Source organism: Periplaneta americana, chromosome 1 (assembly GCF_040183065.1).
Source record: "Periplaneta americana isolate PAMFEO1 chromosome 1, P.americana_PAMFEO1_priV1, whole genome shotgun sequence".
Lineage (NCBI taxonomy): Eukaryota > Metazoa > Arthropoda > Insecta > Blattodea > Blattidae > Periplaneta > Periplaneta americana.
The window spans coordinates 39,690,785-39,716,118 of NC_091117.1; the positions used below are offsets into that span (position 1 = coordinate 39,690,785).

Consider the following 25,334-nt stretch of genomic DNA (forward strand, 5'->3'; position numbering starts at 1 on the left):
TATAATGCTATTTCAGATGTTAATAAATGTCATTTCAGTTATATGTTTTCTTCACTCATGAGTTTTTTCTTCAGACTCCATAAAAAAGTACAAATGAAGTATACTGTATTAATTTACAACAGAATAGACTGGAATGCCTTGAATCCTGTAGATGATATTTGAGAAGCATTCTTTCAAAATGAGTTCCTCCATCTTAGTATTTTTTTCGTGAAGTGAGAAAATTCGCTCTGCTCCAATGAACACTTGAAAACTTTGAAGGTTAAGAAATCAATTGCTGAAAACTGCGTCCCACATATAGCGTAGTTTTTCAGTAATAAATGATCAGGGAAATACTTTATATTCACTCTGTATTTACTTCCTCTTTAACATCATATTAAGATAGGAGAAAACTCGTTTTGTTACATTACTGTTGCAGATTTAAATCCTGTGATAGAAAGTCAAAAAGGCATATGACTCAGTTAAGAGAGAAGTTTTGTGTTATATTCTTACTGAATTTGGTAGTCTCAGTCAAATGTACAGCAGTCCCTATAGCCCAGTTTCTGTCAGATGCTTTTGCAATTCACTGAGAGCTAAAGCAAGAAGATGCACTATCACCTTTACTTTTTAACTTTGTTCTAGAATATACCATTACGGAAGTTCAGGATAACAGAGAGGGTTTGGAATTGAACGGGTTACATCAGCTTCTTGTTTATGCAGATGACGTGAATATGTTAGGAGAAAATTCACAAACTATTAGAGGAAACACGGAAATTTCTTACTTGAAGCAAGTAAGGATATATGTTTGGAAGTAAATCCGGAAAAGACGAAGTATATGCTTATGTCTCGTGACCAGAACATAGTACGAAAATGGAAATACAAAAATTGTAAATTTATCCTTTGGAAAAGTGGAAAAATTCAAGTATCTTGGAGCAACAATAACACATATAAATGATACTCGAGAGGGAATTAAACGCACAAGAAATATGGGAAATGCCTGTTATTATTTGGTTGAGAAGCTTTTAATATCCAGCCTGCTCCCAAAAAAAAGCTAAAGAAGAATTTATAAAACAGTTATATTATTGGTTGTTCTGTGTGGTTATAAAACTTGGACTCTCACTTTGAGAGAAGAACAGAGGTTAAGGGTGTTTGAGAATAAGGTGCTTCATTTCGGGCTAAGAGGAATGAAGTTACAGGAGAATGGAGAAAGTCACACAGCAGAGAACTGCACGCATTGTATTCTTCACCTGACATAATTAGGAACATTAAATCCAGAAGTTTGAGAATGGGCAGGGCATGTAGCACGTATGGGTGAATCCAGAAATGCATATAGAATGTTAGTTGGAAGACCTTTGGGGAGGCCGAAATGTAGATGGGAGAATAATATTAAAATGGATTTGAGGAAGGTGGGATATGATGCTACGGACTGGATTAATCTTGCTCAGGATTTATATGAGGACAGTAATGAACCCAAAGTTACACAACGCAGAGCTGCACACATTGTATACTTCACCTGACATAATTAGGAACATAAAATCCAGACGTTTGAGATGGGCAGGACATGTAGCACGTATGGGCGATTCTAGAAATGCATATAGAGTGTTAGTTGGGAGGCCGGAGGGAAAAAGACCTTTGGGGAGGCCGAGACATAGGTGGGAAGATAATATTAAAATGGATTTGAGGGAGGTGGGATATGATGGTAGAGACTGGATTAATCTTTCTCAGGATAGGGACCAATGGCGGGCTTATGTGAGGGCGGCAATGAACCTCCGGGTTCCTTAAAAGCCAGTAAGTAAGTAAGTACAGCAATGAACCCTCCAGGTTCTCTAAAAGTCATTTGTAAGTAAGTTAGTTGATAGAAAGTAGAAAAAATGCTACATGTCCAATTTTTTAAGAAGGGTGAAAACACTTTTTGAAACAATGCTCCTCATTTTAGAATTAACAAAATAATCTTTTAAATCATATAAGGCATTTATTCAACTTTTAACTTCTCACAGCTGCATTTAGTACATATATTTTCTTGATCAATAGGTAATTTCTCAATATTTCAATATAAAAGCAAGAGAATTAAGACCTTTGGAGAAGATATATACATTCAGTGACATTCATACATGTCTTCACACATTTTTGCATTGTAGCTTTACAAATATAGTATCGTTATATACTTCTGTCAACCTACTGCACACAAACATACCCAATCCTCTCAACATCTTTTCAACTATTTCATTGTCACTTGCTGTGAGCTAATGTAAACTACAAAGTCCACCTGGGTTAGTCTGAAGCTCGCACCACAAACCTTGCTGACAATTTGTGACATCATGGAGTCAAATCGCGAAGTCCAGAAATTAATACATGTATCAGAATACATTACGAACACACATTACATTGCTTTCTGTGCCACTGGGGAAAAAATGGTTATTCAACTGCAAATTCACCACAATACCAAGTTGAAATAATCATCTTTCTTCAATAATGTGTTAGCCTTTACTTGACTGCCTCTACATTTAAATCAAACTGCTAGTGGGTAACTGTTCTGTGATACACATACGGTGTTAATTCTTGAAAGCTTCCCCATTCATGTAACCTCTGCTCTTCTGGAAGAACATAATTTTTGACAGCAAGGTTGGGTTGAAGCAAAGTTTATGTTCCCTATTGTGCAGGTAAATTGAGAAGTATGTTCTGTCCAGGAGGTAGGTATGCCACTTGTCGTGATCTAGACAGCTGGTATGCAATGTCTTCAGCTGCTTCAATTCTTCTCAGTTCTACGAGGCCGTCACCACACTCACCAAATGACTTCGCCAACAGAAGTGCAGCCTGTGCATCTCCTTCAGCTGAAATCACAGCTGCTTTCTTTTGTTGCTCTGCCTGCAATAGTAAGAAACCATTTCAGGCTTAATGTATCAGATATTAGAAGAAATGACAGGAGCTTGTCATGAGAATGTTTCACTGGGTCATTCCATGAAAAGAGGAACCATTCATCAGGCTGTAACATTTCTTTTAGGACTAACACAGGGCATGGTGGTGGTGGTGGTGGTGGTGATGGTGATGGTGATGGTGATGGTGATGATGATGATGATGATGATGATGATTCAGACTTAAGAAACTTAAAGCATGCAAGATATATTTACAAACTAAATTTATAAGTACTGTACTGCGCCTATTAGATACATTTAATACACATTTAGCCATATAAAATAAAAAGAGTAGGAGAAAACAAAAACAATTAATCAATAAATCTTCTTAATGTATCCAGCTGTTTGCTGACAACATAATAGTACATTATGCAACGAGCCTATAATGATAGTAATTAAGAAGCAAGTATGGATGTTTATGAAACGAGCGCAAGCGAGTTTTATAATTTTCATACGAGCTTCTTAATTAGCATTATAGGCGAGTTTCATACGACTATATGCTCGACCATATTTCTAACTTGAAATTATTCAGATGTATACATTTTATTTGTATCTGACAAGATCGGAAGTGACCTTGTTCTAGGTCGTGTATTGTGAGATGTGCGCAGACGCGAAAGTATTGATTTTTTTTCCGAGGAACAATAATGTCATTGACCTTGATGTAATCCCGTTAAACTTGATATAACCTTGATTATTGAATTCGACGTTGAAAAACGAGATGACAAATTGAATTTATTTGAATATTATTTATAATTAACGCTAAATATTATAGTAACAGAACATAACCTTCTGCGACGGTATTGGATTTCCAGCCTCCGTGACTTTTCGCTAATTCTCTTTCGATTACATATCCGAGAATAATCTATACTTGCGGTTTTATAACGGTACAAAGCTGACTTGTCATTGGCTGAACACCTGTAAGCTGAGTTGTCATTGGCTGAACACCTGTACTTTAATGAGTAGGTGTACTTTAATGACATGCATTAAAGGACTGCTACCAGATGTATAATTACTACATTTCGGCATGGTCGAACATAAAGTCCATTATAGTCCACTGTAGTCTATTCAGTTGTTTTTCACGAGAAATGAGGGGTATTTTGATCGGTGTTCATTATAGATGCCTGTTGCTAGTAGCCAGAGTTGGAGTGTAATCAATATATACTGCAGGGCTGTGTCTTCTGCAACTGGTACTGATGATTTTAATTTACTTCTTTTGTGGTTTATGGATGGACAGTATAGAAGAATGTGTTCCAGATCTTCATCATGATTATTACACCACAGACAAGTAGGATCATCAGAAATGTGAAATCGGCGTAGGTACAATTGAGTGACAATGTGACCTGTTCTGGCTCTTGTTAAAAATGTTTGAACATGTCTGGGCAAGTTTTTGTACATTTCCAGGTCACTTGGTTTCTTTTGTACAGACTGTAAAATTTGTCCTTTGTCAGAAGAGAGCCAACTGTTGATCCATAGGTTTGTAAAATGAGACTTTACTGAAGCAAAAGCATTGGATAGAGATACCACTTGAAGAGTTCTTGGTTGCAATTATGTTGCCTGTTTTGCAATATTATCGACTTTCTAGTTTCCAGGTATATCACAATGACTAGGTATCCATTGAAATGTTATTTCCTTTTGGAGTTCTTTTAGTTTACTTAGTTGTTTCTGAATTGGAATAATTCTATGTGCATATAGGTTTGGTACATATTTAATTATATGAAATATAGCCCCCTTGGAGTCGGTAAGTATGCAAATAGATTTTTCAGAAATTTGAGTAACACACTGAAGAGCAGCATCAATAGCTAGCAATTCAGTGTCAAGACTGGAGGAGGATGAACATGGTATGAAATAGCTTTCTTGATATTTTGGAATATAATACCCTGCTCCTGATGTCCCATTATTAGGATTTAGAGATCCATCTGTATAAATTTGAAGGTGATCCTTATATGTACTGCAGAGTAGTTCCATGGAATCTAACTTAAGAATGTATGGAGGATCATTTTTGGAATGATTTCCTGGAATTTGTATGCCATGACAAAAACAATTAACAATAATTATCATACTGACCCGAATCTAGTACAATCTCGAAAATAGTAAGCCCCCAAGCTTTCAGATATTCTTTATGGGGGAATATATATATATTGCATAGCTTTACATGCTGCATATCTTTATGCAGAACTACATGTGGGTGTGATCACTTGTTAACAGGTGCATAGCTTTACTATGCCACATATCTTTACGTAGAAAGAGAAATGAAACAAAGAGAATACAAGGAGAACAAGGGGAAAGACAAGGAGAACATGAAGAATACAAGGAAAGTCTAAATGTTCCCAATAGACAGACTTAGTGTCCAGTGATTTTAATTTGTTACTTCATCTAAAGATGTTCCTTGATGGCCAATGTTTCTTTAAAGATGATGATGATGCCAAAGAAGCCATCAATATGTGGTTTTCATCACAGGTGGCATCACTCTACACTGCAGGACACAAAATCTGGTTCTCCATTACAACAAATGCCTTAATAATGGTGAAAATTACGTGGAAAAGTGGTTTAAGGAACGTGGAATACAATGGAAATAATTTTTTTTAATAATTTAAGCTAAATGAACTTACTTTCTGGACAAGCTCCGTACATGATTTTGTCATTTACGAAGAAAATGATATTTAAAATTAACAGAAAGGTTAAAAGGTATTAATGCTTCGTAATAAAACAGTAACAGCAATGTCACTTCTATTCACGAACGTCACATTACATTAAGGTGCGTACACACTTAGCAAACGAATGACAAACGAATGCATTCGCTGATTGAAATCGGTGTGTGTGTACGTTGCAGCAAAGGCAAACCAGTCGTTTGGTTTGCCTTCGGATGTGATCTGTCGCTTGTCGGTACATCAGAGGAAGTTGGTATTCGTTGTGGACGGGATTTGCCACTAGTTTGTAGTGTGTAGCAGAACGCAGCACTTAGTTCAATTTCACCAACAGGATGTCAAAACTGGAGTGGGCGGAAGACGCTGTTATAAATCTTATTAATGCATATAGGGAGCAGGAAACTTTATGGAATCCCAAGCATCCTACTTACCACAATAAAGTAAGAAAACATGATGTTTGGGAAGCTATTGGAAAGATGTTCAGCTGCAAGATAGGCGAGTCAAACACGTGCAAAATTTGAAAATTATTTTTGTTTATTTATTTTCAGTGGATACATGTTTGTTGTTTATTGTAGGAAGCAGAAGTCAAAATTAAACTGAGTCCCTACTGACATCATTCACTGTCTTTCTTGGAAATTTCGGGCCCTATTTTGCACAGTAATATTTGGAAGTCTGTTTCTGAAATGCGACAGAAGTTGTGAAACTTCCCGATTCCATTCGACGTAAATCATGAAGCAAGTCAGTGCCTCTATATTGATTGCGACTTTCGTAGAGTGGCGTCTGCCACCATCGCCTTTTGGTTTTTAGCGTTCTTTTTGTTAAACTGCCTATAATAACAACGGCTGCACTTGCTATAATTATATTTTTGTCTGCCTTTATTGCAGATAATCAGCGAACGTGAATGTTTTCTGACCATTTGCTGATGATTTGTATGTTGCTCCAAACAGCGAATGAACAACGAAGTTTCGCTTCATTATTCGTTTGTTGTTCGTTCGCTAAGTGTGTACGCACCTTTACAGACATGGAGAAGAGACTAGAAGCATTTGAAATGTGGATATGGAGAAGGATAAAGTGTGTGAAATGGACAAACAATAAGAAACAAAGCTGTATTGGAAAGAGTGGATGAAGAAAGAATGATGTTGAAACTGATCAGGAAGAGGAAAAGTAACTGGCTGGGTCACTGGTTGAGAAGAAACTGCCTTCTGAAGGATGGACTGAAGGAATGGTGAATGGAAGAAGAGTTTGGGCAGAAGAAGATATCAGATGATAAGATATATGGATCATATGTGGAGCATAAGAGGAAGGCAGAAAATAGGAAAGAATGAAGAATACTGGGTTTGCAATGAAAGACCTGCCCTTGGGCAGAACACTATGAATGAAATGAATGTGACATGGTCACAGTATAAATTCAGTATTTCATCAAAATAAAGAATTTCAGACAATTAGATTACCTTTTCTACAAGGAAGCGAGCCTTCTCTGCCTCTTGTTGTGCTACTTGCTTCAATTCAACAGCCTGTGTGAACTCCTTTCCGAACGTTAGATGTGTCTGTGAAAATTGTACAATCACATTAATAACATCGTTCAGCATAGATTTTGCTGACTAGAAACAAAGCAGTGTTTTCAGTCAAGTTTTCTATGCTGATTATGATTGCTGATTGCTACTTTTGCAGCATTGCAGTACAAAAAACTGCGCAACTCTTGTACTGCGACGTGTGAACAATGGTGCAACCTGAAAAGTAGCAGCCGAACCTGCTGCTCGCTACTTTTCCATGCTGCGCGCAGCTTAAAAGTAGCGACGTGTGAACAGGGTTCTCAGGGTTGCAATCACAGCATTTTTGATATCGGTTTTGTTGAAACTTTTGCTGCAGTTGCAACCAGTGTTACCACCCAAATGTGCCAATGATACTTTTATTGTTTGGATATATTTGAATGTTAAATGTGATGAAAATAAATTATTTGTAACAGTTATTACATACACAACATAGTCTGAGCATAATTGCTGACGATATAATTCATTTTTAAAATTTTCCGTAGCATAGTTCCAAACAGGAGGGTTGCCAACATTGATTACGTGAATATACTGTTGGTTTTCATTTATGTATATAGGCGTTTTTAAAAGCTTTATAGTAAAAATAATGTCAATTTCTGAATACTAGATACGACAGAAAAGCAAATAATAGATAAGGAAGCTTTCGCATGAGTTTCTTAATAATGCGAACATAACCACAAAATGTATATTGAGAAGTCAACACGGAGATGGAAACCTGCAGCGTGACTGCGGCTGCAAAAGTAGCGCCTTGTGTGTGAACAGACTCGCAACCTCCAGTTGCAACTTTTGCAGCACTTGGGTTGCGCAGCACGAAAAATAGCGTGCAGCGTACTACTTTTGGTTTATGTGTGAACATGACACGCAACTTTTGCAGCTGCAGTACAAAAGTTGCGCTGCAAAAGTAGTGATGTGTTACCGTACCTTAAGAAATTATTTCTTGCAAATCATGTCAGACTAGGTTTCATTTTTGGAAAGATTTATTACTATAACCTAAGTTGAAATAATTAGCTATTATCATTTTAATACTGTCACAGTTTTATGAAAATAATTAATGAGTTTTTAAATTGGTTTATTTTACGATGCTTTATCAACTGCGATGGTTCTCTAGCATCTGAATGACATGCAGGTGATAATGCCAACGATTCAGTGCCGAAAGCTATCCCACATTTGCTCCAGAGAACAAGGTGCCGGTGCAGGTGTTATGTGCTGTCTCTTCCCACTTTATAGATCTCTTGGATATGGAACAACAAGTTTTGATGGAGAAATCGTTGCAATAAGTGAAAGTCTCAGGAATCTTCTATGCCACATCAATAAATTTAAGAATGCAGTTATACTGTCAGACTCCAAAGCAGCTATTCTATCAATAGTCTCTAAACACACACCTTCATCTCAAACAGCAGAAATAACTAAAATTCTCTCTCAATTAATATCACTCAATAAAAGAATTGTATTCCAATGGATACCATCCCATTGTGGAATCCTGGGAAACGAGAATGAGGATGCTTTAGCAAAGAAGGGCAGCACTGCTACTTACAGACCTGTTACTAAATCTACATATTACTCTGTGAAAAGATTTATTAAGTCTACATACTTAGAATTCAACAAACAAAATTTGATAACAAAATCTCAAGGGAAAAAATGGAACTCTCTGCAACATAATCCACAGTTAATTCCCGATTTACCACGCAAATCGTTTGTAGCTGCATTTAGATTGGCAACAGGCCATGATTGTTTGACCAAACACCTACATAGAATTGGAATATATCAGTCCCCTAACTGCCCACTGTGCAACTCAAACCAAGAAATGGATTCGGAACACCTCAAAATCTGTGCTTCAGCGGCTGATCATGATGATATCTTTGAAAAATATTGGAGTGCGAGAGGTCAAATGACTTTATTGTCAAACGCCTGGCATTAGAAAACAACAACAACATTTGCTCTTAATGGGTTGAAAGAAAGCTCAGGAAAAAATCCCAACCAGGTAACCTGTTCCAATCACGATTTGAACCCAGGCTCGCTCATTTTATAGTCAGACATACTGCTACTCCACAGCTTCACTCTAATGTAATATTTGTCTAGAACAACAAGCATTTTTAAACAATCAATACAACATGGGATCAACAGCTTTACTGGTAGGAGCTCCACCTACGATATTTTTCCACCCATTGTTCTTGGCTAAACACTGAAACCACAATATTTGGGTTTAGAGGAATTCACAGTAACTATATTCCAATGATATGAACTGAACAATGTAGTACAGTATTTCTATCAAGGATAGACAGACGCAAATGAACAATACAGTTCATATTTGTACATACTATAATTATCAACTTACTATTGAAATATCATCTAAGATGACTCCGAACTGTGAAGCTCGTTCCATCAAATCTTCACTGACTTTCTGTGAAACAATTTCTCGCTGGGTGATCAATTCTCCAGCATCGAATTGAGCCTGGAAAAGTACAAGAATGATTAATAAATAACAAACAGAAAATATTCTAGCAAAAAAAAAAAAAAAAAATTATATATCTTGATTTGCCACATAAAATTACCAAGTACAACAGAACTATGGGAATAATTAATAATATACTGAAGCCCTCTGTGGTGCAAAAGCATATTAGAATACAACTTTACATAACGTTAGCAAGACCTGTGTTAGGTTATGGAAGTGAGCCGTGCAGAAAGCAGATTAACAGCTTGTGAGATGAAGTTCCTGAGAACAACAGCAGGATAAACAAAAATGGACCATAAGAGAAATGACGGTATATTACAAGAATTAAAAGTAGTTCCTATAATGCACCACATTAAAAAATATCAGATCAAATGGTTCGAATCGAATGTCCTTGAATAGAAAACCAAAGGTCATGTACTACTACCAACCAGCTGGTAAAATATAAAAAAAAAAATATATATATATATATATATATATATATATATATATATATATATATATATATGGAAAGAAAATTCTCCATTGAGATTGTAACAGGCCAAAAGACCTAATGCTTGCAAGGAGAAAGATGATGTTATTTGTTGCTTAGTCAACTGCCCGAAGATAGGTTTGAACACCAATAAAAGGCATCACTCAAGAAACAACTAAGCCAGGAGATAATGGGGTAGGGTGGCCAGTTCCTTTCCTCCATCGTTGCATACATCACTGACTAGCTACATATTACACTAATCAGACTTCAGATATAAACAAACAGTTGTTCTTCCTCTGACACACATCATCAAGTGAGATGCCTGATAATAGATGTACATATCAGACAGAACCTCAATCAGAAGAAGATGATGATGATGATGATGATGTTGATGATGATGATGATGATGATGATGATGATGATGATGATGATGATGATGAAAAAAAAATACTTTCCTTCAACAGACTGATTTTAGTTATTCTGTCAGGAAGCAAAATTGATACAAAGTAACAGTACATTATGCAACGAGCCTATAATGGTAGTAATTAAGACGTGAGTATGTTTATGAAACGAGCGCGAGTTTCATACTTTTCATACGAGCGTCTTAATTACCATTATAGGCAAGTTTCATACGACTTTTTATGCTCGACCATATTTCTAACTTGAAATTATTCATAAGTATTCATGTTATTCTTATCTGACTGGGGAGCAGAACTGACCTTGTGCAATATCTCGTAAATTGTGAGATGTGCGCAGACGCGAAAGTATTGATTTTTTCCGAGAAACAAATGTCATTGACCTTGATATAATCTAGAGAGTAAAATAAACATTAATCTTGATATAACCTTGAAATTGATTTAGACATTGAAAAACGAGAGGACAAATTGAATTTATTTGAATATTATTTACAATTAACGCTAATTATTATAGTAACAGAACATAACCTTCTGCGACAGTATTGGATTTCCAGCCTCCGTGACGTTTCGCTAGTTGTCTTTCAATTGCATATCTGAGAATAATCAAAACTTGCACTTTCATATTGCTACAATGGTGTTTTCTGATTGGTGGAACACCTGAACTTTAATGAATAAATGTACTTTAATGAGGTCCATTAAAGGGCTGCTACCAGATGTATAATTACTACACTTCAGCATGGTCGAGCATAAAAACAGTTATGAAAATCAGTTGCAAGGAAGACAACACCCATATTTAATAACAGTTCAGTTCTTTTACCATATCTATGATTTACCAAGCACTACGAAGATTATTCTTTACAGTAATTTTAGGAATTTACTTTACTGTACTTATGAAATTAAATAATATAAATATAAAAAGAAGTAAATAAGAGCAATCATCTTAAAGATATTATTTGTGAAATAGAAAAATATCCTGCATAGAAAGTTGGTTTATTCATAACTCATAATCAAAAATACTAATCCACATACTTACAACAACAGCTTTCAAAACTTCTGTGGTGATTGAAGGCAAAACTCTGTCATCATAATCTACTCCAAGAATTGTGTAGATTCGAGGCAACTGGTCAGGGATGGGACGGAACAAAATACGAAGGGTGATGTTGACATTCTGAAGATCTGAAACATTTTATATAGTTTTGAAATATTCCATCACTTAATTTAATCACTGCAAGAAGTGGACATTTTAATTGTATATTACCAATAAATTAGGGCAACCAATTATTATTAAATTTCAAACTAGTGCACGATATAACTCTTCACAGATACACATCATGCACAGCATGGTCCGCCAAAGTGATGTGCAACACAGTGTGTCATAGGCCTGCCATCTATGAAACAATATGCGAAACTTGAATCATCCAAGTGAAGTAGGCGCACGCACGCACACATATACACACACAACCCCCCCCCCCTCGGCGCACATGCAAAAAGAAAACTATTAAATTCGGAATTATTGTGATTCTATTTTGCCAGTGGGAAAAAAATAAACTTCTTCCAAAATTTGGGCTATAAATTATCACGTATAAATGAACAAGACTGGCAACTTTTGTAGACTCTGAAGATGCCTATGGATCAGTGTGGAAACTTAAGGTGATAGAAAATTTACATACACTTGGAACTGAGGGAAAAATGCTGAACTGGATATACAGTTTCATCAGTCAACGCTCTGTGCAACAAAATATAAGGGAACCATCTCCAAATATAAACAACAATGCCAAGAATTAACTCAAAGCTCAGTCATTAGTCTATACTATTCAATATAATAATTAATGACCTTCCAGCAAAATTGACACTACAAGAGTGAGAAACATCACCAATTACAAAATGACTGTCTTCACGCTCACTGAAACTCTGGTGCAAGGACAATAAGATGTTTATTAAATACAACAAAAACATTCTACAAAATATTCACCCTAGCTGTATTTAGACCAGAAACTAACCTGGAACCAGGGTTTCCAGACATCCTGGATTTCCCAGGATTGTTCTGGATTTTAATGATGTGTCCTGTATCCTGGATTGAGTTATATTTGTCCCAGAATGTAAAAAATATTGAGCAATTATTTGCTCACTTCTATAAAATTATTTTTAAAATTCTTCATTCATTTTTTAAGATTCTGTCCAACCTATGCTCAATGTGATCGTGTCCACCATTGTGGAGTAACGGTTAGTATGCCTGACTGTGAAATGAGAGAGCCTGGATTCAAATCCTGGTTGGTGCAAGTCACATGGTTCAGGTCCTCTCCGAGGTTTTCCCTCAACCAATTAAAGCAGAATTGCTCGATAACTTTCGGCATTGGATCTCGGATTCATTTCACCATTATAACTGCACTTTCCCTCTTTCGTCATCGTCTCTTGTTTCTTTCCTAGATTTCAGGCTTGCTCTGATGTAGAATCGGCTGTGGGCCGCCACTGAACTTGGACCCTGTGGGTATGTGATCATTTGTTGTTGGTGGTAGTGCTACACACATGAGTTCTTAACTGGGCTCATGGTAAATTCATAGAACCGAGGTTGAGGGACTACAGTGAGGCCTAAAGGGATCATGTAGGCTGTAGGAGAGTTCGGAGACAGCACACAGAGGGAATCTGTAGTGCGGTGAGCACTTGGGCATGCACACCATTCCATCCCAGGTAGTACAATGGGCACACTCGAGCGGCTTGCATGCGAGGACAGTATCAAAATGTGCCCTCCTTTAAAAGAGGAATAATAGATAGATAGAAGGCCGAAGGAATTTGACAGGACCAGACCTGAAAAATTATTCCTGCCCACATCACCATTGGATTACCAAGATATCTCACACAGAATAGGCTTCCTGCAAAACCTAAAAAAATCACGTTCAATTTCATCCCTTTTCATTACCTTTGCTTCCTGTAATAACAGGAACATTCCTTGGTCTTGATCTAATGTCAAATAAGATCGGACGCTGAATCCAGGGTATGAAAAAATGTGTGCCTTCACCAACAACTTGGTTCTTTACTCCAGAGAATCTATCAAATATTACTGCCCTATGACCTCCATCAACTACAAAAGAAAAAGAAATATTGCTTGTAATAACAGTACGAACAGTCACTGAAATAAGAAATTATTATTAAACATACAAAAATTAATGTACCTCAAAATATTTAACAGGTTAGAGCACAGATGGACAAATTATGGCTCAAGAAAGTTGTCATCAAATCAGAAATTACTGTAACGATTAGATTTATTTATAAAAATTTGTTGTATTTACCACTGTAACCTTTAAAATATATGGACCTATTTGGTGCAATGGTGAATGGAGGGTAAGGACGAACCTGCAGTTGTGTAGGATGTATAGTTCACCTGATACTGTCACCACTAGAAATGAAACTTGGCTCACCATTATATAATGCAGAATTTACAACACCACCAACCAAGGCTACTCCTAACCCAACCTGTCCAATCCTATTGAAGAACTGTGCTGCCATATCTGAAACAATAAAACAAATATTAGAACTGAATACAAACATAATTATTTTTTATAATTATGTATGATGTTTCCATTTCTCAAGGCCAAATATAATCCATCACAGACTTGTAAGGGACAGTGTAATTTTTAAGGACAAGTTGAAATTATCAATTATTCATTCTCAAATAATTTTTATATTCATCTGGACTCATCACTCATAGTTCAGTTACAAAATTGTTATGAAACAATTCTAATCAATTTGTTGTTATAGTTGGTCTGATGCCTAGGCACCTGACAATGAAGTTATTAACCATCTTGCATTCCAGTATTTATGTACAATATCATCTTCTTGTAGCAATGCTGTGCATTTTTTTATGTGTTCAATGTTATTGTTTTCTAATGCCAGATGTTAGACAATAAAGTCATTTGACCTCTTGCACTCCAATATTTTTAAAAAATATTATCATGGTGAGGTGTTCCGAATCCATTTCTTGGTTTGAGTTGCACAATGGGCAGTTAAGGGACTGATATATTCCAATTCTATGCAGGTGTTTGACCAAACAGTCATGGCCTTCTGACAATCTAAATGCAGCTACAGACGATTTTCGTGGTAAATCGGTAATTAACTGGATTACAATGCAGAGAGTTCCATTATTTCCCTTGAGATTGTGTTATCAAATTTTGTTTGCTGAAGTCTAAGTATGTAGATTTAATAAATCTTTCCACAGAGTAATACGTAATATGCTTGCCACTCAATCATGACCTATAATGAACCTGAACATTGCAACAGCAGATTTACATGACCTTTGAGATATTATTATTTCGGAGTTATTCCCTAGTTTTATCTTTTGCTCCATCCGAATTTTGTCGTTTTTGGGCAGATCTGAATTTACTTTCCATTAGTCATTTTAAAGAATAAAATGTAAGTCCGTTCTTAGATGGTTGTAAAAATTTCAGTGTCCTTCTTAGCTTAAAAGTCTGCTGTGTTTTTTTAAATTGGTTATTTTACAACGCTTGCTTGCTAAGGTAATTTAGCATCTGAATGAGATGAAGGTCATATTGCCAGTGAAATGAATTCAGGGTCCAGCCCTGAAAGTTACCTAGCATTTGCTCTTAATGGGTTGAGGGAAAATCTTGGCAAAACCTCAACTAGGTAACTTGTCTCAACCAGGATTTGAACCCAGGCTCGCTCATTTTATGGTCAGGCATGTTAACCATTACTCCACAGCGGTAGACAGTCTGCTGTTTCATTTCCTTTCATATCACAATGGGAAGGAATCCACTGTAAACTAATTTTTTCTGTAGTTTAGTTAGTTAATAGATCATTTTCTTTCAATTCTGAATTTTAACTCCTTTTTAGTGTGTTGCGAAATTATAGCTTGTATGACTGCCCTTGAATCTCATAATATGATAGTATTTTGGAATTTGTTTAATGTAAAAGGTTTCGCAAAGATATACAGATGAACCATAAGTAGCCTAATGTCACTATAGTACATTATGCAACAAGCCTATAATGATAATAATTAAGAAGCGAGTATGGATGTTTATGGAACGAGCACAAGCGAGTTTCATAATTTTCATACGAGCTTCTTAATTACCATTATAGGCGAGTTTCATACCACTTTTTATGCTCGACCATATTTCTAACTTGAAATTATTCATTTTATTTGTATCTAACTAACCTTGAGCAATACCTCGTAAATTGTGAGATGTGCGCAGACGCGAAATTATTGATTTTTTCCGAGGAACAGATATCCACATTGACCTTGATAGCCTATAAGAACCTACAGAGTAAACTAAATATTAACTTTGATATAATATTGAAATCAAATTAGACATTGAAAAACGAGATGACAAATTGAATTTATTTGAATATTATTTATAATTAACGCTAATTATTATAGTAACAGAACATAACCTTCTGCGACAGTATTGGATTTCCAGCCTCCGTGACTTTTCGCTAATTCTCTTTCGATTGCATATCCGAGAATAATCGATACTTGCGGTTTTATAACGGTACAAAGCTGACTTGTCACTGGCTGAGGTTTTATAACGGTACAAAGCTGACTTGTCATTGGCTGAACACCTGTACTTTAATGAGTAGGTGTACTTTAATGACATGCATTAAAGGACTGCTACCAGGTGTATAATTACTACATTTCAGCATGGTCGAGCATAAATTTCTTTGAGATATTTCAAACAAAATTTAATACAATTTTGTTTGTTTTTTCCTGCTTTTCGAGATAAAAATTATTTTATATGAAACACTTCATAGAATTTTTTGTGAAAGCCTTGATTTCATTCCCAATATGCTCACTAAATTAAAGAGAGCAGTGTATTATGATAATATTGATAATAAATGATCGAAAGAACTTTAGTTTTGTCTTTTCAAACATTTCATAGAATGTCTTCTGAAAGCCTTGATTTCATTCCCAATATGCTCAATCAATTAAAGAGAGCAGTGTATTATGATAATATTCATAATAAATGATTAAAAGAACTTTAGTTTTGTCTTTTCAATCAATCTATCTTCTTAATGCATCCAGCTGCTTGCTGACAACCTAAGTTCACTATAGTCCACTGTAGTCTATTCAGTTGTTGTTTTTCACGAGAAATGAGGGGTATTTTGATCGGTGTTCATTATAGATGCCTGTTGCTAGTAGCCAGAGTTGGGGTGTAGTCAATATATACTGCAACTGGTACTGATCATTTTAATTTACTTCTTTTGTGGTTTATGGATGGACAGTATAGAAGAATGTGTTCCAGATCTTCATCATGATTATTACACCACAGACTAGTAGGATTATCAGAAATGTGAAATCGGTGTAGGTATAATTGAGTGACAATGTGACCTGTTCTGGCTCGTGTTAAAAATGTTTGAACATGTCTGGGCAAGTTTTTGTACATTTTCAGGTCATTTGGTTTCTTTTGTACAGACTGTAAAATTTGTCCTTTGTCAGAAGAGAGCCAATCGTTGATCCATAGGTTTATAAAATGAGACACTTTTGTCCTTTAAATGTGCAGAAATTTGATCCGAACAAATGTAACTTTTCATTCTGCAAAGGAAGTTGTATGCTTTGAATTGGCTCTACTAGGAACAAATGCTGCTGTGGAAAGAATCTTTTCAATTATGAACAGTCTGTGAACTGATGAAAAGAATCGTTTCATAACTGAAATTGTACAAGCTATTATCATTGTTAAGACTCATTTTCAGGATCCCAGCTTTAAATCGTTTTGCAATACCGGTATGTTATTGAATAATCCTAAACTTTTGCAGAAGACAGTATCATCTGAAAAATAAAGGAACCAGTTCATGTTTAACAGGTTAAAAGGTCCACATGCTTGTATGTGTAAAATAAATATAATTGTTGGTAGCTGTAAATGTTAAAATTTCATTCATAAAAGATTCTGACACAGTGCAGTACCACTTCAAAAATAAGATATGCTTTTACTGAATTATAGTCACTATTAAATAGTGTTATTTGACGATAGAATTAAGTCTCATTATAGCAATAAGTTGTCTAATATTGAATTGGAATTGTAAAACTTAGAAGGAACACTTGCACTCTTTGTTATTTCAAGTGTCCTTTTTGTCCTGTTTTTAACGGTCTTACTAATAAACCTTGTATAGTTTTTATAAGAGATTTATGCAGAGTTACTAATAAACTATCCATAAGTGATGGATGTATAAAAAGGCCTGTAGTTTTTTCTTAAGTAGCCTATTATCCTTTTTACTTTTCTTGTACTCTATGATTTCTTTAAATACTTACAAAGATTCTTAAAATCATGATTGTATATGCCAATCCTTGCCCAATTCTTGAACAGTTCCCACCTTATGATATAAATTATTTTAATGTACTGAAGTACATATGATATTTCCATGCAGATATTCTGCGTCATCATACGATGAAAGAGTAATGGAACGGAGAAAAATTCTCCCCGGATAAAGCATCAGCACGTAGAGCTGAAAACCCGGGTTCAAATCCCGGCGCCGGAGAGAATTTTTCTCCGTTCCATTACTCTTTCATCATATGATGACGCAGAATATCTGCATGGAAATATCATATGTACTTCGGTACATTAAAATAATACATATGATATGCGTAAATCACTTTGTGATTTAAGACGGCGCTTATTCCGTCGGATCCCGGCCAACTAGTCACTCGTAACGAGTGCACCTCAGCACATGTGTGGACTTCAATCCTACGTTCATAGACATCTATGACGTAGTGCAGAGGGCGGCCACTAGAGGGAACTCAAGAGTTGGAACTTAAACTGAGACAATTCTGTCCGGCGCCGGGGTGGGTATCCGGTGTGGCTTGGTGGATAAAGCATCAGCACATATAGCTGAAAACCCGGGTTCAAATCCCGGCGCCGGAGAGAATTTTTCTCCATTCCATTACTCTTTCAGCTTATGATATGTCAACATAATCTTTATTCTTATTGTTATAGACTAGTTTTGTGAGCTTGATAAGGTAGGGGTGGAGCAGTATTTAAACCTTCCTTCTCTGTAAGCCTGAGGCTTATTGTGCTTACCACTCCTATTCTGTGAATGATTGGGTAGTCGAATGGCCGTGTTCTTGTACAAGTACACCACAGCACACCGCAAACTTAACCTGGGCTGTTGTAAGGATGATAATGATATGTGAATTAATGATGGCGAAATGAATTCGAGGTCCAACGCCAGAAGTTATCCAGCAATTCTGCTTCAATTGGCTGAGGGAAAATCTTGGAAAAAAACCCAACCAGAATTTGAACCCAGGTCTGCTCGTTTCACGGCCAGACGCACTAACCGTTACTCCACAGCAATGGACACGACTGTTTTTCGAAACAGCCTCTAAAGTAGGAAGGCGTGGTAAGACCTATTCAATCTTTGATCTTGCTATGCGCCACACGGTAGTTCTACTGAAGTCTGATTTGTATTACCGTAAATTATTTCATGATGAAATGAAACTGAGAGATGGTGTAACTTTGCAAATATACATCTGGAAAAATATATGGTGAAATTAGGTAGCGGTGATGTAATTCCGGTGATTTTGGAAGTGAAAATGGTTGAATTTGTAAGGAATTTTTTTGTGGAGATACAGTTGATCATATATGCAACGCATAACAAAAGCCTAAATTAATCAAACCTAACCTATCACAGATTCGTATATGCAAGGTGCATACGCTTAAGCGAGGTACGAAGGGAACTACCTCAACGCGAGTTTAGCCAAATAAATATGCAAGTTTTCATAATGGCGAGGATAATTTACAGGTTAGGTTTGGTTTTTTCACCCTTCTGATATGCCTTGCATATGCGCTTTTTGGTAGATCTTAGGTAAGTACCCATCCCAACAGATTTGCCATGAACCGAATAATGGAGAGCTTTCTCGAGTAATACAACATAATGGTAGTACCACTAGGTTATATCATGATTTCATGTGAAAATGTTTGAGAAAATTATCGGTCGGGTATATAAGAGAGGAAGGTATTTAGGACGGGTTGGGTGATCATACCTTATTTTTACATTCGCTACAATTTTGAGATTATTTTCAATGATTTAAGTACTTTTTTGGTAACTAGCAAGGCATCGCCGGTATTTTACAAGGTATGTGACAAGGTTAGTGGGTTAGTTGAGGGGTTATCAAAGTGACATGAGGCCGAGGAATATGTGAAAAGATGTCAATTAGCCTAGCCTATATAAGATCCTCAGCCTCACGTCTCTTAGATAGCCCCTCAACTAACCTTGTCACATACCTTGTAAAAGACCGGCAGTCCCTTGTTAATTACCCCTTTTTTTTTCTCCCGTTTATTGTGCGTAACGGGATCGAATATTCACCGAGTGGTTAAATTAAGACTTGCTTTTGTAAATGTGAATGTTTAATTACAGTATAAGAATATTGGAGGTGTAAAAAACTAGAAAATGAACTAGTCGGGTATTCTGTTCTTCAGCAGACCCATTATTCTGAGCTGTTAAGAGTTAATTTTTTCGTTATATATATTTCATCTTATTTCTAATACTTCAGAACACTACATTCCACATTGCATCAGCTGCATCAAAAACCCACGATGGTACACCACATTTCATCATTTTATTTACAGAAGTTGTTACAAAAGTTCTGTCTAAGAGGGCAATTTGTGCTGATGACTTACCTGCTCACAGAAAATTTTACTTAAATGGAATTTTCCAAATTTGCTACACCGTTAATCAGTAAACGTGATAAAGTTACTTTCTTCACCCCTGCTGCCTCTTCCCATACCACGAAACAAATGACAATCACATTTTCAGCGTTTCATGGTTGGCTCTATCAGGTTGACCAACTCAAAAGGCCTCAACTGAGTGAATCATGATTCCAATGACTTTTTAATTGTTTTTCAGTCGCTATAATTTCCTCAATTTTTATGTCATAAATTATTATGAAATAGAAGTAATTGCAGTAAACAATCTTTTTTATCTGTAGGTTCGTAATTTGAGTAATTCCTAGCTAGTCTATACTAGGTCCGAGGTTGGCTACCTTGGTTGAGTCGGATTGCAAGAGAGGTTATGTATGCATTCGTCTCAGCGTGATGAATTTCAAATTGTAAGAGTTTTGTGTGTTTATTTCCCAGTAAAAGTTAATATTATCCTTTCCCGTTTCTAATCTATAAATAGTATTAACTATTTGTACTTCAAATATGATCTAATACCCAAATGTTCGAAAGACTAAAATATCAGCTATGTTGTTCGAAAAACAGGTATAAGTAGGCCGCCTCTGCACCGGTATATTCAATTGTTGATTTGGCAAACGTCTAACAACCGAACGAATATTGATCATTTAATGTTCGGATGAACATTATTTGCATATTTAATACTTATTCAGTTGTTTAAGATACTTTTTAGTTGACTCGATGTTCAAGAGTTCAGCGAGAATAAATGGACATGTTTACTGAAGAATATCATCCACTCTACTACTGTATTTTTCTTATAGCGCAATTTACTTTTAAGTACTAGAGAAATATGTGAAAGAAAGGTGTGTCAAACGAAGATTTGAGTAGATCTAAATGAGCATCTACAGCCAGATTTCAATCTCAATATAAGTTACCATTGTATAACATATTTCGGCGTTAATACCAGTGCTGGAATGCCTTTGTTATGAAAAACAGTCATGGTATACCATTCTAAACTAAGAAAGTTAAATATATGTGTAAAAATAAAACTCTAAGTACGAAAATTCTGTAAAAATGATTCATGTGGCCTTCGAGCGGTAATTTCTAAGCAAAAGTTGATACTACACACAATTATTGCTGACACATCATTCCCACAAAATTATGTAGAGCGTTTAGCTCGGCTCTCTCCCGGGACCGCACATCAGATATGCTTGCGTTCACGGATCGATAACACAGACCTGCCGTATCATACTACCAGACCAGAGCAGACACGTGTTTAGTTAGTTCACAGATCAGTTGATTTCCAGCTTGCTGTCTGATAAGTTGACAACTGTAAAAGTGCAAATGTGTATGTGCAAGTGTGTGTTCAATGAATTTTACAGTAGTTTGGTACCGGTACGATAATTCGTTGATATGTCACCCCACAAGTTCACACTAGAACATAGAACTTTTATGTATGACACTTACGTGGAAACAGGGTCATGTAGAGAAGTGTGTAGGCAATTTTTAGAGAAATTCCCTGGCATTCCAGTTCCAAACAGAGAAACAGTAAGACAACTTGTTCTAAGATTAAGAGAAACAGGATCGCTTAGCGATAGAATTCCTAAGCGAAAACGAAGTGTTCTAACTGAAGAAAAACTCGATGAAATTGTAGCAGCATTAGAACATTCTCCAAAGAAATCTCTACGTTGTGTTTCACAGCAAACAGGCGTTTCAAAAACCTCTGCCCATACAGCTACAAAACTTTTAAAATTGAAATCTTACAACGTGACTGTAGTCCAGGAATTACGGCCGATTGATAATGTAAGTCGAGAGAGCATAATGTAACTTAATTGGGTTTTATAGAACATTGCTGACAAAGCATTGTTGATCCACATTTAATAATATTCTTTCAGATGAGGCATAGGGAATCTGTGAAAGCAGATGAACACCACTCCGAACAACTCCTGTAAATACAGGTTAGTACTCATTTTGAGCTAAAATAGAACAGTATGCAATGCTATTATTAATAGTTATATGGATAGAAATATGCAAGTTACGGACTAATAACACTGGACAACAAATTTTGACTTTTTGTTTGCGACATGAATGAAACCTCACTTTTTAAAGGATCACACTATGCTGAACACGAATATGACAACAAAAATGCTAGGTTGGTTCTGGTTTCAGAGTAATATTAAGAAAAAATCGATAGTCATTTTTTCTAGGAAAATCTGTCTGATGTCTTGTAAAACATCGCTTACCTTTTCTAAATGTGCTTTCTCTTTGCTTCCCTCTTGTAGTCGAGTTGACGAGCATCCTTGATGACTGTCCAGTAGTAGTCAGTAAGCATTCTTGCACTCCACTTTCCCTGGTAACGTTTTTCCATTAATGATATTTGTTGGTGGAAACGTTCCCCATGTTCATCGCTTACTTCCCCACAACTTTCAGGAAAACAATTCAGATGGGAGTGTAAAAAGTGTAATTTAAGGGACATGTTGCATCCCATTTTGTGATAAGAAGACAGCAAATTCGTAACAAGGTCCTCATAGTTTTTAGCTCGTTTGTTTCCCAAAAAATTATTTACGACTTCTCTGAAAGAAATCCATGCCTCTTTCACAACATCATTTAAAATGTATTCAAATATCTCATCTTGGTGAAGTTGACGAATCTGTGGGCCAACAAAAACTCCTTCCTTTAACTTGGCCTCACTCATTTTAGGAAATTTTGAAACTAGGTATTTGAATGCCGGTCCATTTCGGTCCAACTTTTTAGCAAAGTTTTTGATGAGACCAAGTTTTATATGTAGTGGAAGAATTAAAATGTTCTCAGATTCCACCAGAGGTTCATGTTTAATATTCATTTTTCCAGTTTCCACAGCTTGACGTAAAGGCCATTCCTTTTTAATGAAATGAGAAGCTCTATCTCTACTGTTCCATTCGCATATGAAACAACAGTGTTTAGTGTAGCCTAGTTGGAGTCCAGTTAATATTGCAATTACTTTGAAGTCTGCACATATTTTCCATTGATAAGTGTTATAATGAATTGATTCAAGAAGGAGTTTCAGGCTGTCATATGATTCCTTCATATGCACTGAATAACCAATAGGAATTGACGGCAACTGATTGCCATTATGGAGTAATACAGCTTTGAGACTTAATTTTGAGGCATCTATAAACAACCGCCACTGATCAGAAATGTGATTAATGTTCAGAGCACTCAATAAGCCACTAACATCACTACAAAACACTAAATCGCCTTCCACAGAAAAATATTTCTCAAGATGTTTCTGACGGTCACGAAAAAATGTCACTTTCACATTTTCGGCAAGATAGTTCCATCGTTGGAATCTGGAGGCTAACAGCTCTGCCTTGGCTTTAGAAAGTTCCAGGTCTCTCACTAAATCGTTTAGTTCATTTTGGCTAATTGCGATGTTCAGATTTAACATCAGGTGCAAAGTCAGGATCTGTAGATGTGGATGGTTCTGGATCACAAGGCTCTTCTTCCGAATCTATGGAATATGATTCAGGAAGTGTAGGAACAGGTAGCTCATCACTATGGGGTACAGGACGAGTAGCAGAATGTATGTTGGAATATACAATGGTCTTCTTTTTATTATTCGTCATTCCTCGGAGTGGTGGTACCATACAAAATAGACAGTCGTCAGTGTGATTTCTTGGCTCCAACCAAATAACTGGAATGGCAAAAGGCATCGAAGATCTCCTGTGATTCAACCAATTCAGAAGATTCGTATAGCAAGTCTTACAACAGATATGTGGAGCCCAACTCTTATTTTGGTCTCCTAATTTGCAGAATTCACCAAAATGAAGATTGTAAGCTGTTTTTGTAACAGGAGTGATATTTCTCCGCTGCACAACAAACACCACTTCACTGCAAATGTAACAAAAACTGTTAGGATCATTTATGCACTTATGTGGCATTGTTAACAACACGTAAAATTTTATCACTGTTATTTATTTACTATTTACCATTATAAATTAATTTTACACTATGTCACAAATTTCTTTGTAGCGTTTTAAGACGAAGTTTTTACTTGAGTTTTATATGTTAGTAAATCACATCTGCACTCCGAAACACTTCTCAGGCACTGAGGAGATCTACTGTAAATGAATTCTTGTTTTGTATGTTTATCTTAGTCCCTTCCTCACAATAACAAACCTAAGATAAACCCAGCTCGTCCTTCTAAGTGTGTTTATTCATCCCCTATATTCCTCTACATTCTTATCTTGTTACAACTTCCTGTCATAAGTATATGCCATACTATAAAAATACGAAGCAACTGACAACTTTCAGTAACAGTTTCGACATAAGGGGTGCCCAATTAATAAAAAATTGCATATACCACTCATGTCGCAATTTTGCTGTTGACCAGTGTAATGGCACATTCTCTGCTGATCTGATACACGTGTTCCTGGTTGGAAGCTGAGCTACATAGGTATATGCATAATTATATGAACATTGTACACACATCTAGAGGTTTTATACGGTGTTTAATCACTTTCTGCTGTCACCCAGCATTTAGCATAGAAATTAATTTTAAAGAGATCTCATTAGATACGCCCAATACAAAATAAGTATTAAATTTGTTTAAAATGTAATTTACCTTCATCACAGGAACCGCTTGAAATATGTTTGTCTACAGATATTTCTAATAGACCTGTCTTTTTAAGAAATTCTCATTGACACATTGAAGTTGTCTGGGGGGGGGGATCTGATATTTCTGTTTTGTACTGCTGTTCAGCACTTCTAATGTGAGAGCTGTTTTGGCACACTTTCTGTTTCAGGTGACTACACACACAAATTATATGACATAGGATCAGAAGAACGAGGAGGCCATATTCCAGCACTAATAGACTAATTAGTTCATGAAACACTTCGTCTAAGCTTTCTAAGATTCTTAGTCTGTGAGCTCTCTTGGAATCTTGCTGAACGTGAGAAAACTTCCACTCATTATCTGATAATTGTTAAGAAAAAAGACTAAGTATGTCCACTTTCGTACATTGTGGCTCTTATTTTTCCGAACAGTATTGGTCTTACTTTTCTTTCAGCACTTAAAGCATACCATACACCAATTTTGACATTATACTACTCGATCAACATTTCTTCTTGGGCATTTGTGCGATATAGGTCTTTCTGCCTTACACTCAGAGGCGGAGATAGACGATTTCCTTGGGGAAGGAGGACACAATAGGATGATTTCATTTACTTGGTTATTTAATGACTCTGTATCAACTACTAGGTTAATTAGCATCAATGGAATTGGTGACAGCGAGATGGTATTTGGGGAGATGAGGCCGAGG

At 36.1% G+C, this 25,334-nt stretch overlaps 2 protein-coding genes across 2 annotated transcripts in view; one reads left to right on the plus strand and one right to left on the minus strand.

The window, feature by feature from the left end:
- Positions 1-1,928: 1,928 nt before the first annotated feature.
- On the minus strand, positions 1,929-20,178 carry Phb1 (prohibitin l(2)37Cc). Its single transcript, XM_069818576.1, has 7 exons — positions 20,041-20,178; positions 13,837-13,926; positions 13,338-13,499; positions 11,454-11,596; positions 9,419-9,535; positions 6,985-7,080; positions 1,929-2,841 (listed from the first exon to the last, which is right to left on the minus strand). Exons 2-7 carry the CDS (start codon positions 13,922-13,924, stop codon positions 2,626-2,628), a joined length of 822 nt encoding a protein of 273 aa, XP_069674677.1. The 5' UTR covers positions 13,925-13,926; positions 20,041-20,178; the 3' UTR covers positions 1,929-2,625.
- Positions 20,179-20,472: 294 nt separating this feature from the next.
- Positions 20,473-25,334, plus strand: part of LOC138694660 (inosine triphosphate pyrophosphatase) — a 60,830-nt gene continuing 55,968 nt past the window's right edge. Inside the window, exons 1-3 of the mRNA XM_069818680.1 lie at positions 20,473-21,837; positions 21,930-21,992; positions 24,819-24,965. The gene's annotated coding sequence lies outside the window, so the exon portion shown is untranslated. The remainder of the gene's footprint in view (positions 21,838-21,929; positions 21,993-24,818; positions 24,966-25,334) is intronic.